General features: G+C 49.6%; 1 protein-coding gene across 1 annotated transcript; it reads right to left on the reverse strand.

The window, feature by feature from the left end:
* Positions 1-165: 165 nt before the first annotated feature.
* On the reverse strand, positions 166-13,402 carry LOC128271015 (beta-1,3-glucosyltransferase). The gene is made up of 7 exons (XM_053008445.1): positions 13,306-13,402; positions 5,778-5,890; positions 4,825-5,043; positions 3,923-4,264; positions 2,859-2,997; positions 2,607-2,769; positions 166-952 (listed from the first exon to the last, which is right to left on the reverse strand). Exons 1-7 carry the CDS (start codon positions 13,400-13,402, stop codon positions 166-168), a joined length of 1,860 nt encoding a protein of 619 aa, XP_052864405.1.
* Between the last annotated feature and the right edge of the window lie 875 nt (positions 13,403-14,277).

A 14,277-nucleotide genomic window follows, 5' to 3' on the forward strand; every position in this document is an offset into this window, starting at 1 on the left:
CTACTGGCTTTGCGCTGTTAGACAATTTGGGTTGCCTTTTCTACTACTGCTGCAGGCAGATCGTGCGAACGAATTAGCCGTTTGAAGCATAAACCTTCCTGGAACCATCTGCTGTGATCGGCCATGTCAGGAGATTTCGCACGGAGCCCACGCACGCTGCCCGCCCTACAGATCGGTGTGTTTAATTATGTTTGCCGACTCCGGCAGGTTCTGCTGACGCAGCAGAAGCGGCTCACCGTTTGATTGAAGCTCATTACTGGCGCACCAATGCGGCCGTACGATATGTTGCGGTGCGTCCGTGAAGCCAGCCAGCGGAACATTTCGGTCCGGCGCGCTTGAAACGCTCGCCCGTGGGGGATGATGAGGCTGGTCACCGTGGGAATTGGAGGGCTGTCGCACAGGCGACGGTTTATCATCGTTGTCGTCGCCGTCGTGTTCGGGATGCTCACGAATGCTATCGTTTTGCTCCTTCCGATTGTTCGTGATGGGCGGCGCGGGATGAAGCGGGTACGATTCGCGTCGATAGATCCAGCTCCCTTCGGACCATGCGGACCCGGAGTGATACTGTTCGTCGGACTGCCGGAACCACCTGTTGTACACCTGGTGCGGATCGATTTGCCAGTGTTTGTGGAACGAAACGGTTCGCCGCGGGTCGAGCAGCTCGGGCGCATAGTCGGTGGGCCGTGCCTGGTGGAACAGTGTCGAGTGGATCGGCCGTACGCCCAACCGTTGCAGGCACGCCGCAAGTATCATGTCATCCGGTGAGGACGGCGCCGGACACTCGCACGTTTGCTGCAGTGCGTCCAGGATGGCCACGCTGAGCACGATGCCACCGCCACCGGTCACGTAGCTGTAGCCGTCCGTGCCCTTCAGGTGGTAACCGTATCGTTCGCCGAGGTATAGATCGCGATCCGGATCGTAGCAGCTCAGGAAACGCGCCAGTGACGATGGACTGCGATGGAGGTGAAGAGAAAAATAAAATCGGACTAGCCAATTAGGGACCGAAACGTTTGGGACGAGTGTGTGCTCGTTTAAATTTATGAGTCGTGGGCCACCAGCACGATGGTGTTGTTGTTGGGAAATGTTACGGCCGGACAAACTTCGAACCTTAAGAGAGTGTTTCCGGCAAAAAGGGGCAACTTCTATTTGTCTATTAAGACTCCTCTGAAAGTGCTTTCTTGGCTCGAAGGAATCGTGGTTACGAAATTGGAAAGGTGTATGAACTGTACCGTGAGAAAATGTTTGAAGTTCGCATCTAGTAACCATCGCAATGGCCAATTGCAAACAAAAATGTATAAATTTCTAAAAATTTCTAAAAGGATTTTATTTTGTCCAACAATTATTAAAGAACAATATTTTGAGCAACTTTAGAAGCTTTATTACAATTGTTCATCTCGCTTTCTTTTTACCTTTAATCGGCCATTCGGATTACGTCATTGGGGAAAGGTTAACTTAAAAGACCCCCAGGCTTTCCGACCAATCCCTTCGTCGGTTATGATTGACCAGAAAAAACACAGCAGAACCCGATGGCCGAACTGTAAATGGAGGAACACAAACGTTGCAATCACAGAGGTACAGGACGGCAGCAGAACAACCTCGCGAGCGGTTGAAGCGGTAAATTAAATCGTTCCCTCCCTTCACTCCTGCATGTCGCGGCGGAGTGGTCGCCGGGTTCCATATATCAAAACTCGCCACCCACGTGGGTGCCGAGTCGAATGCCGCCCGGTTTTTTTTAAACGTAGTTTACAAGGAGTCGCAGCCTAATCGGCGGAAAACTGTGGACGGGCTCCCGGGGGACCCTGGGTGCTCTGGTAAATGGTAGGTGTCAGTTCGAGTATTGCGCGTTGAATATTTCATGAGTGTCGCATTGACCGACAGACACAGAACCCACCTGCCGCGGTGTGCAGGCGGAGTTCCGGAGCGAGAAACCGATTCGGCTTCGGGGGGCGTTCGGTTTCTGATAAAGGATTAACCACGCAAACGGTCCTCCACGTGCTGCAGATTTGTGAGTTATTTCGAGAATTACGGTTGGCCACGTCAGCCTTGCCCCTTACGACGAATTGCTGATGAATTAGCTTTGAAATGGAGTCATTTTCTTTCATTTTCCTTTCGTTTGTAATTCAATACGGCCCTCTAGCTCAATCCCGTGTACGCCTTCGATTTGGAACCGTTCGAAATGCCCAGCCAGCCTCCGTGGCAGCACTAAACACTGGGGATCCATCAGGCGGATCGGTAAATCTGTGTCTGTCGGCGTCACCGGAATATCTATCGGGTATTTATTCATCCAACCAACGAACCCCCAAAAAAGAGGGAGCCGTTCTTTACCCACCGTTTAATCCTTCACGCATAGTTCTGGCGTTGGCGAGGATTCGCTCGTCGAAGCGGATTTACGGCACGGTTAAGGGGTAGGTGTTCCGTTACACCGACCGCCCCACCGACTCCCACAGCGTTGGTGGCTCGCTAATTGGATTTGAATATGGAAATTCGTTCGTTCGCTCGGCCCCATCGAGCGGGCTAACTTTAATTAAGTTAATATAACATCGACTCAGCGCTGTGGCCTCGACCATTCAATAGGATGTGGTGGTGGTTCTAGGAGTCGAGCTTACCTCAGTATCGTATCATCATCGACCAGCATCACCCACTGGACGGCTTGCAGGCTGCCATTAAACCGCATCTCGTCCCCGATGAGCTGCAGAATCTCGAGCGTCTTGGCGCAGTGGCCGGCACTGGTATTGGGCACGGTCGTCACCACCGTCGGTATCGATGGGTCTGTGGAAGGAACACACCCAAAGCATTCGATCGTCCTGCAAGCCTACACTCCGGTACCTCTCTCTCTTTGTCGGTATTTCTCCACTTACCAGCGACATCGCTAAAGTACCGCAAATGCTGCACAAACCTGGTCCAGGTGCGCTTAAGGACGGGAATGCGATCTCCGTGGTACTTGTGGCATGTTTTCACGGCAAACATAATTTGCCCAACGGTGGTCGGTTTGTGGGTCTGTGGGCGAAAGGGGGGACCGGTTCTGGTTAGGGCGTTAGAGCTGTGGTTGTGGTGTAGCATTACAGCGACACTGTTGCACGTTAAAACGTAAACACTTATTGTTAAAGGCGTGAAATACTTCATTTTGAAAATAAAGCATCGTAACCCTCGTTAAGTATGTCAACGCATTCTTACGCTAAGATCCTTCCGCTACTAAATCATTCACTGGAAAAATTTCAAATTACATATTTTTTCAGTAACAATTACTTTAAGTTTGTTTTTAAATACAGTAACATAGCAAATAAAATACAGAGCATCGTGAGAAAGTTAGGTGAAGGTTTCACTGAGGCTCTCGCTTCTCATCTTCTTCAGCAGCTCACTAAGTCTGCGACCAAAGGTAATTTTAAACAATTTTAAAACAATCTAAGCAAACGAGAAATGCTGATCATGTAGTCTCAAAATGCCAACTACATGTTAAATTGTGTAAAATCACAAACAATTTGATTTCTTCGATTTGTAGCAATTTTGTAAGTTCGAAATTTCTAAACGTTAGACTACCTTAATTTAGTCCACCCGTTCCTAACACGACCAGGCCAGAGAAAATTGGGAACGAAAGGACTATCTATTTGGGGCCCTTCTTGCGGGATTATGTGTCCGTTACAAAAATTAACATACATTATGTGGGGCACCCACAAAGCCACGAAATCTGGCCCTGACCCCGTGGATCCTTTGCTCCGCCAGCTATCGCAGGCGACGTTGGTTGAGATAAATGTGGTCGGTGCTGAATCTGTAGAACCTTTCGCCGTCCTGGTATTAGCCAGCCAAGCTTTTAACGCACGCATAAAGGCATTACCGGAAAGGGGTAGAAAGTGCTTCGTCGGGCCGGGAAGGATGTGGCTTCCAGTGGAACCACCAACACCACCACCACCGTTACGATACTTACACAATCGGTTTCCGGATCCGCTGCTGTGGCCACCTGAATCGCACAGTCCGGCGCGGGGTTGGCACAAAAGTAGCGCCTCGGTTGCAGCGGATATCCGGCCCCCTGGCGCCAGACGAGCAGCGCGAACTCGTGGGCAACGTCGATGGAAAAATCGGACAGGGCCGGACCGGGCGACGGGGCGGCGTCGGAGATCAGCTCGACCAGGTGGTCCACGAGGGGCAGGGTCAGGGCGACACCGGCCCGCACGTACGGGTAGCGGAAGCCGGACGGGTTTTTGAAAAAGGCGAAATGATGAATTATGGTCGCCTCCCGGTCGTGCAGCGGGTAGCCCAGGAATAACTTCTACGGTCAGAATCCGAGGTGCGTTTTCGTGGTGGCCGGGATATGAAGGATGAAGGCCCGTTGTAAATCCATCGAGCAGCATTGGTGGAGTAGAGGCAGAAGAAAGGAAGAGATACGATCACGCTGTGGCTGTGGTAATGTGAACCGTCTCACGTGCCGCCGGGGAGTCGGCGACTGATGATTACGACGTGACGCTGTTCCCAACAGGGTACGTTAACGGACGAAAGCTGTCTAATGAACTTAAGAACGTAACAGTCTTATCACGGATTGAGATGTTTGCGCATTAGCAGGGATAATACAATTGGTTCGAACCGTTTGAAATGGATAGTTTTAAAAACGAGACGATGTGCAACTTTATAGAAGGTTTTAAAAGTCTAATAACCATAAAAAACAAGTGAATCAATAACGTAAGAACCAATAGAACCGTTCCAGCAACATTTCAATTCATTTTTTGTTGGTCAATGGTGGTTAAAAAACAGGAAACGAAGTGAAATATCATTGCCAAACCCCAAACCGGTGCAGTCCGCGTCGGTGTCTTCGTCGTCCTCGGCTTCGCTTACCTCCCGGTAATCCTCCTTGGCTAAGTGGCGCGCTAACACGGACACGTTGACACGGCTTTGCTCCTCGCAGACGATCAGCCACCGGGCGGTCCGGTGGGTCGCCTTCAGCAATGCCGCCCGGACGTGCCGCAGGATCGGCGTAATGGCCCACGCTCCGTCGTGGCCGGGAAAGAGTTCGTGCGAGAGGAAAACATTGTCCGGCTCGTTGGGTTCCGTTTCCTTTAGCCACGAGGGAGAGACGAAAGTGTAAAGAATTTAACCCGCGAAGCGAACCCCGGCCAGGAAGGACACGTTGTCCCAACGGGTGAAGCGTGATACATTTTTCGCTGATGCGTTCGATTAGCTTGCTTCAGAAGGGACCGACGGTGAAATAATTTTATGAATATTATTATGGATGAGGGCTTAGCAATAGAGCGTTAAGGATAAACCAATATGATTCACAAACATGTTTGGTACATGTTTGTTAATTCGTGGCACAAAACTATTTAAAAAGTCTTCTGGTTCAGTGTTGATTTCAGGTTGGGTACACTGGATAAGCCTTTTAGTGGCATCCGTGGTTTTCCTCGGCAATTGATTTTTGCGGTTGGAAATATTTAACTCGTGAGGACCACGGATGGGTCACAAAAACCTGTTCCATGCAATTACCGGTCGGAAGTCGCTTAATTTGTATACAACTCCATCTCTCGCCTATCGCTGATGGTTTGGTTAGTAACCACCACTAAATGCTGATTACAAATAGCAAACCTCATTGGAACGGCAAATGGCAACATAGTTGCAGTTGCGGAAAAACTAACGGGCGAAAAATAGGATCAAAAATAATGAACACAAATAGGGACAAAAAAAAATTGAACCACGCCAATATGGCAATCGAGATTTGCATATTGATTGCCCGTAACCAAGTTCAACTAGTTGGTAAAACTCCCCACTCGGGTTCGTGAAATGGTGCCACTTACCTGGCTCAGTTCCTTGCTCAGCTGCTCGGCGATGCTGAACCGCAGGGAGCGTGCCCGCGCTGCGTTGAACTTTGCCGGCTGGCTCAACACCAGAAACGATAACTCATTCGCAGCTGTAAATGATATCGCGGAAAGGGAACGGTCGAACGAAGGGGAACTGGAGTTAGTCGACGAGTTAGTGCGAGCTTTGAATTTTCCTGCCCCGACAACGGTGGCAGGTGCGGTGCCAAATCCCTTCGGACGTTGGCGAAAGAAAGGTGAAAAATAGCCCCCTCGAGAGCTCGGAGGCGAGCAAGTGTACGATGTAATGCACTAAGCTTGGAGCCATCCATCGGAGTGCAGGACTTCGGAAGCCGAGTGTGTCGAGAATCAAAATCGGCCAAAAGGTTTCCCAAAATTGGAACCATAAATATCGGAGTCCTGGCAAGGTTTATCAATATGTTATGAGACAATCAGATGTAAAGTGTAATAAAGTTTTAAATTTGTAGCCCAGGTCGCGTGTACAGTGCCAAATTGACAGTACTTGCTTTCCGTCGTATTTCCCCAAGATCCCAAAAAGGAGTTGCTAGCGCGACAAAGAACTTGAGCAGTGCGACTACTGAGGAACTCGTAAGTCTCGTTCCTAACGACGCCGCTCACCTTCATTAATAGGCAAACAATCCCAAAGACTAAGGATAACGGACACAAATTAACCCACCCCACCGGGCAGTGCAACCGAATGTGGGGCCGTCTCAGTCTTTTTGGAGCTTAACTTGTAGCCGCATTTTATTTGCATCTCGTATTTTTTCCCATCCACCCGTCGGTTTGTGGCTTCATTTGAGGGAGGATACGCGAGCCGGTCCGAGTTCCGGAGGCTGATTCCCGAGATTACCGCGAACAAATCCCTCCGGTTCGGTAGTCCAGCGAGACCACATTCTAGCGCATTAACAGCTGTGACCGTGGCCGATGTGGTGGCCTTGTCTTCGCAAGCGGAACCGCAGTTCCGGGTGCCCTAAATCTTTGCTGGCGGGCTCTAAGTTTAAAGTTTCCTCTTTCTCCGTGCGGTGGTGGCATTAGTGGATGTTAAAATGTGAAAAGTTGTGTCCCAAATCCCTCGCAGTGGGTTGGCCGCCGGGGCCGACCAGTTCATGGGATGCTAAAATTCGATAAAAGTGCAATAATACTGCCTTTGGGCGGCACATCTTGTGCGATGCACATGCCCATGGGTCGAAAGCACGGTCTGTACGTTCGCTGTGCTCACAAACGATGCGGAACGCGTCCTGACACATGTGCTATGTTGGCGATTGCTAAAGTTGCGACTGAAACTATTGCCGCAATGGCCGTCGGAGTTGGGTTTGCAGTTGGCCAGCTGTGGCTAATCGGAGCAGGTGGCGATCCAAACACTTAGTCAGACTAATTGTGGTCGACTTTTCGAGTTGGGATTCGGATGCCAAAGCTATGCGGGAACTATGGACTTTAGATGTGGGCTTTAGACGTACACTCAATTTAAATTTCTTTCCTCCGAAGAAGAACGAAACCCCGACAATAAACGGAATTAATATTTTCAACCGAAAGCCGTTTTAGTCGGATTGCAAAAAGGAGCTCAGTTTGATTACACAAACACGACTATATTTCTTTTGGTTTCATAAAACCGTGCGCTTTATTATTTGTCATCATCTTTTTGAATCTGTCGTCATCAATGATCGACTCTGCAATGCAATGATCAAACTCCATTGAAACATTAGGCTCTCGTCAAATATGTTAAACCACCCATACCTCATTTCATCATCAATTAGTGAGACTCTTTCGTCTATCGCCAGGCCGGCTGACAGTTGACATCGTAATCCGTCACTGAGAGTGACCGTGAGGAAGAAGGAGGGAGAGCCTTGTTCTAACCCCGTTCATGAAATGGGGCTTTCCCGGGAACTGGCTGACAGTACGGCCAAACATCATTTATGCAACGCACACGCGTCACGCGTTCCGGCTTGCCGTAGGCCGTTTGGCCCACTTTTAAAGCTCGGCCCAACGCCACGTGCCACTCCAACACGTTCAAGTTCTTCGGTTCCACGGTGGCCTCCTCGTGGAAATTAGTGCAAATTAATATCGATAAAATTATGCCTTCGAACTGGTCGGTGTCGGTAGTCGCAGTGTTGGATCGAAAGTTGGTTCCCCGGATGCCAAAAGCAAACTGGCGCGGCGGGTAGTAGTGTCCCTAACGCAAGCACAAGCACCGGTTCCGTGCGTTTGCCAAATTGCGGTACCGCTCCCGGTGGAGATTAAAATTATCATATCATAGTTCCGAACGTACGCAACAGATTCGAAGGGCTGGCTGGTCGTGGTGCCAACCGCAGACACTGGCGCATACTTTTGATGTTGCTGGCCAGCGAGCCAGCCAGTGAAGTTAGTGGAGCACATCACAAAAGCATCGCCACGGGGCTTCGGGCACGGCTGACTCGGGCCGCGGTGGGCCCAGTCGGTGGTGGTCGAAAAGTCCATTAAAGCGAGTCCTTGACAGGTCCAGATTTTGGCGAGCGAAGTACGAAGGCAGTAGAACCGGCACCGGAGGCTCATCATTATGGTAAATGCACGATCGGAAATGTAACTGCGACCTCCGGTCGCGCGGCAAGGTGGCAGGAACGGAAAGAAGCGGATCGGCAGGGGCCAAACGTCGTTGCCAGAACCTTCCCATGTTCGGGGGCGTGTGCTTCTGGACGTGATGCTCCATTATTTTAGTATTTCAGAGAACAGACAAAAACATTGAATAACATTAGGTGACGTTTTTCGTCGAGCTTTCATGGATAGACGCTTCTCGGTTGAAAGATTAAACGATTACGCAAAGCTATTTTCCGTAACCCCAAAGGGTTTCAGAATCAAATTTTGATTAGAAAATGTCATATGGTAAGATAAAACGTGAGCGAAATAATTAATTTAGCAAAATAAGCAGAAACTATGAAATATGAAATATGAAACTATTCGTCCCGATTCGGCAACAACCTGTTCATTAGCAGTCCCCACAGTTCCAGTTTTTCCAATCAGAGGCTAAGGGAACAAATTTAAACTATTGGCAACGGAACCGGAAAAGTTTCCTCAAAAAACCTACCACGGGGAGGCGATGAGAGAAAATAAATAAATCCTTTCTCGCAGGACGTAACTTCGAGACGGGGTCGCACCATAACTTGTAGCACATCCTACGACGCGAAATCGAAATCAGCGAAACCGTGACGAAGACAGCAGAAAAAGGGGTAACACCGTCACCGTTGTCATCCGATGGTGGATACGCCATCTGATCCGAAGAAAATTCTTTGGCGAGGAAAGAGGCTTCGAAAAGCGATCCCTTCCGAACCGATATCCCTCGTTTCGTGTTGTCTTGCGGATTAGGGAATGGCGAAACGATAACCAATAGTTTCGATAATCGCACTAGACATGGCTCCCAAACGCTTATGTCGCCACTGCTGGCGTGGTGTGCGAGCGCGAAGGTATCAATTTCCATTCGAAGTTTAAATTATAGCAATTTGAGCTATAAGATTAGAGCGGTACGTGGTTTGCCAACGAAGGTTTTTAAGCGGTTTACACCAAGATAGAAATAGTATGCTTCGTTGAGCTTAGTTTATTTTATAGTTATCAATTTAATTGATTGAAAAATAGCTAAGCACAATTTAAAGACGCACAAAAGCTTTAAACTGACGGTGCCAAGCTTCTTTCAAGCATAATTTTGAACCCTATCAAAGTAGTAACCCTATCCAGTCCGACCCATCAAAGTGACCTTGGCGTACCCATCAAACGTTAGCTTCCTGATGAGCAGAGTCCCGAGTGCTGTCGACGAAAGTAAGCCGTGCACACGGACTGGCCGTATCTTGTCGTACCGTTGGCCACGAGCTAGAAGCAGGTACTAGGTACAATAGAAACATCAGCCTCATCACGACATGATGAAAATCGGGCTCATTAACGCCCGTTATCGGTAGGGCTTGCGGAGTCTGCTGGGCTTCAATGCAACAGCGGCGTCGAGAGCCGTGTGCCATTATCAGACCTCGGGCATAATAGGCCACCTGCAAAATGGTGCACCGTTTCGGTTGGCCGGACGCAACCGTCGTTCTACTCATCTTAAGGTACCGTGGTCCGAGGTTCGCTTCAGAGTCGTCAACCGAATGCTGCTGCTAACGGATCGATTTTCCCAACACAGTGCGTTGGCCAAAGGATGTTCCGTGCTGGTGAATGATGCAACAACGGCTTGTCCTGTGTGCAGCCTGCAATTCATCTTGCCAATCGTTTATTATCCGTACAGCGGAAGAGGTCATTATCAACATTTGTGAACCAGAACGCGCTGTGGGTTTCATAGGTACATATTTATTTTTCACTGTAAAAACCATGAATCTTGCCACCATAGTTTAACTGTCGCAACAGCTTATTAATTCAGCCGAACCGAGATGCACGAACTGCGATTAGTTTCAATTTCTTCACACAAAAATTACACATCGCACATTTTTATCACCATCAAAATAGCAATAATTAGCACGACAATCCTGCGGGGACGCTCACCGGGCGGCACCGAGTCAGCAAACTTTTACACGCCCGTACATAATTGAAGTTGTTCACACTTTTCTGCCTTTCGCGACCACCACCGGGAGGGGGGGCCCTCGGTTCAAACAAATTTATTACTTTTCGGTCCGTGCAAAAAAGGACCTCCATGCGAAGAGTGGCGCAAAATAATTACCCTTCAAGGAACCAGGCGGCAAAGTCGTCAGAGGCAAAGCGATGGAACGGAGGCAATACAAACAGCGCGGCCAGCGCCGGCGCTATGTAAATTGTTCCGTGTCTGTGGTCCATGGTTTCGCTCCACTATCCACGGTGCACTCCACGACGGGGTGTGATAATAAATTCATTTAAATTAACATTTGGCGCTTAACCTTTCCGAGGGCCGACTTTGCGCACAACACGTGTGTATGCGTGTGTGGCTTCTTCCGCACATTCTGCTGCTCTGGGTGCTGGCTAGGGAAACCGAGTAGGAAGTCGTATGAGTGCAACCAAATGCCTGCACGATAAGTGGCTCTACATTTGTGCATAGTTTTCTCTTGCGTAGAATGCGTTAATCCATCGTCGTGAGTGGCGCAGAAAGCAGCTTTGAGTTATTGCTCCTAAACCCGGGATCATTTCTAATTTCAAAACGGAGCAATATGACGTCAAATGGGGACACTATTAATTTCACTTTGTTACTACCGACTTGATACGATTATAGATTTTTACCTCAGATTGTGTGGAGTTTACATAACCGGGGGACCGCCCGGAAAGCGACGGGCGACACGGTAGTCGCCAACAATCGTTGCTGCTGCTCTGAACAGCAGCAGAAGACATTTACAAGCTTTACCTGCACGAACCGGAACACACGAACTCCCACAGGGGGTGCCCGCTGATCGTGTTCCGTACGGTCTCGACACGCTTATTTCCGACACGAAACCCAGATTTGATGGAATGTGCTTCGCTCCTGTGCTGGAAACCCATCGACCCACCAACCAGAAGGAGTAAATTAAAAGCGTGAAAAGCCCTATGGAAGAAACAAATAAAACAAGCGAGCGTGGCAAGAAAACATGGACACATTTCATTGTTCCGGCCGGGGGCCGTGGCCGGTGCGCCGCAAACCGGTGCCGCGGCAAAACAATTGTAAAGCAGAGTGCCCGTGCCCTAGCGGGTGCGGAACTCGATTTACCGGAAGCGACCACGAAGCGGTTTCGGGCGAATTTTCATAACCAAGCAAAGCCGGGTGGGCAACCTTTCACGGTCCGCTGCAAGCTAATTGAAGTGGAAATTTATGACCGCAGAACCTCCGAAATAAATTGTCAACGATGAAAATTTACTGGGCTAGCTATGTGTATGTCTGTGGCAGACGGGGCCCCCTCAGGTGCACCACCAGAGAGGTATACGCCGGAGCCCGGAACACGCATCGCACGGGGCAGGAACACCGGCTCAAAATAGGGCTGCCGGCCGATGGAGCCGCCTGGTGGCCCAGACTGTAACATAACGAGCCTTTTCCGGTGGCGGCCGTGATGGCTTTTCGCAGCACCTAGACTGCACCGACGGCGCTGCGAACCGGGCTGCGTGTTGCAGAACTAATTCTCTGCGGACTGATGGCAATGGGAAAAGCAAAGCGCTGGCCCAAAGCACCTTCGAACCGCATTCGCGGCCGGAACGCCTGGTGCCGGAACGAAAGTTCGCTATTGACTTCACCGCTCGGTACGGATTGGTTACCGCCGGTCGGCCGTCGTCGTCGGCGTCGACGGTAACCGCCGGCCGACTTTTATGATGCTAATTATGACTGCAATAAAACATGTAATTAAAACTAAAAAGTATAATTAGCCGAAACGCTCGATGCGCGCGCCCAGAACACGTACCGGGCGTCGTCCTGATGATGTTTTGCCCTTCGTCGGTGTCGGTGTTTGTGTGGTGGCCGCACCACGGGCCACGGAGCCTCTGGTCCAGTTCCCTCGGTAGCGGTTGTAGTGCCGAAGCGCTACCCACTTGATTCACGCTTTACAGCGCCAAACGTTACATGATATTTGCATTGCAAACCGGTCCAGGGTGATGTGGTTTTGTTGAATAAATTTGTAAAATCCATTTGTTGCCAAACCCAACCACATGCAACTGAGTGGTGGCCCCGGTTCTGTGGTGCAATGATTTCTGTTGACATAGTTTTTTTTTTAAATTATGCTCAATAACGGGTAAAAACGGTTTGAAAAACCTTTGCCACCGTCATCGCAACCGGGAAAATGGTAACATTTTTGCCACACGAAGCTAATTACGATGAACCGTGGTGTGGTACTAGTTAGTGGTTGTAATGCTTTGACGAGTCAAAGTCAAGCGATCGATTGTGCCCACTGGACGTGGTTCAGAGGCCTAGCTGTTTTTCCGGAAATTGGAAATTTTATTTGGCTCCCGAAACTGTATTAGAAAGTATTAGAACCCTGGAAGCAAACGAAAAGAACCGAGTTTCCATTCGACCGGGTTAACGGCAGACTGGGCCACAGTGATAGAGTTGGCAACAGGCAAAATAATGGCTTACAGCAACTAGCACTCAGAGGGGCCGATGATTAAGCGCTTAATGGTCGTGCAATGTTGGGACGCGCTGGGGACACACCATCGGTGCCACCGGGACCGGGTCGGTGTAGCTTTCGGAATTGATTAACTTTTTGCCCGATCCGTGCATTCGTGGGGAAAAAAAATCCCTAGACGTACGTCGATGGTATGTGAAGTTCGATATTTGTCATTTTAACATTACAAACAACTCCCTTTTCGACATACATAATTCGTTTTGGTGTTGTTATCCCTGCACCGCTGTAACGGTTAATGAATCACACATCACAGAGCAATATTTATTCTTCCATTTCGTGCAAAATGCATGTCGAATTAATTATTTTCTTTGCCTTTCCGGCGTGGGGGCGGCGGGCTAGCTTTGTTGAACACATGGCACGGGAAAAAACCACAACCCAAACCATCGCACACCGAACGATCGGAAGCCAAACCCCAGAGCCGCCTGATCGAGCGCCGGGTTCACACTTACCGAGCGATGCACCTGCCCCGCACAGGACCGGTGCCATCAGCAGCAGCACCACCACCGGAAGCAGCAGCGACGGAAACGGCAGTGCAACTTTATACATAATTGATTCGATTACGGGTCCAATTCATTTTCCATGCCACCGGGCTTTTCCGGTGCTCGCCTGGCTCGCGTCCAGCCGGGACTGGTGTTGTTGTTTTATGCTGTTGTTTGCCCACTGTGCACGTTGTTTTTCTTTGCCACCTCTCCGGTGGCAATCTGCGTTCGTCCTGTGCCGACTCTGCCACCGCCGCCGTGTGTGCTTTCACACGTGTCCGCGTGTCCGGCTTATCCACCCGCACGTGTTTTGGACCGGTGTGACTAAAGAGAGTGCACCGTTTCTTGGCCGAGTCAGCCGACGGTTTGTTGGTCACTCACTGGTTTCACTTTTTAAACGGGAAAATAATTGAAAGTAATCACAAACATTGATTTTTGGTTTTCTGGTTTTCTTGTCCAACATTCGACGACGCCAAAAAGCTCACGTGGGCCGATAATTGTGCCACGTGCAGGGCACGATTTATTTTCCGTACTAAACACTGCATTCGAAGAAGTGAAGCCGTTATCGTACTTGGGAATTCACGAATATTAAATCGCGCAAACAGAAACTGATACGCGGTGGTCATTCGGTCGCAACATCAATCGCATCATCGTGCGCCTGTTTGTGACACGATCGGACGGTATCGGTCGAGTGCATAATTTATGCTGTCAACTAATTGCCAAACATTCTGCAGTGCTGGAGCCGGGCTTTAGGAGGTTTTCACCGCATCAAAGTTCGTAATGAAACGAAACCGCATCGAGAAGGTGAAACCCCGAATCAGCTGGCGCTTATCACGGCAAAATGTTTCCTTTTCGTACCCGGGCGGGCCACACACTCTCTTATCACGGGAGTTTTTATTTCGGGACCGCGGACTTTGGGCCTCGGACGGAATCACCGGCACT

Source organism: Anopheles cruzii, chromosome 3, assembly GCF_943734635.1.
Source record: "Anopheles cruzii chromosome 3, idAnoCruzAS_RS32_06, whole genome shotgun sequence".
NCBI classification, from domain to species: domain Eukaryota; kingdom Metazoa; phylum Arthropoda; class Insecta; order Diptera; family Culicidae; genus Anopheles; species Anopheles cruzii.

Excerpts from the sequence above, each read along its gene's own strand:
- LOC128271015 (XM_053008445.1), bottom strand. The coding sequence starts at position 13,402 with ATGTATAAAGTTGCACTGCCGTTTCCGTCGCTGCTGCTTCCGGTGGTG. Across the intron at positions 5,044-5,777 it reads TGAGCAAGGAACTGAGCCAG|GAAACGGAACCCAACGAGCC; the intron begins GTAAGTGGCACC and ends TCGTGGCTAAAG. Across the intron at positions 2,998-3,922 it reads CGGATCCGGAAACCGATTGT|ACCCACAAACCGACCACCGT; the intron begins GTAAGTATCGTA and ends TTTCGCCCACAG.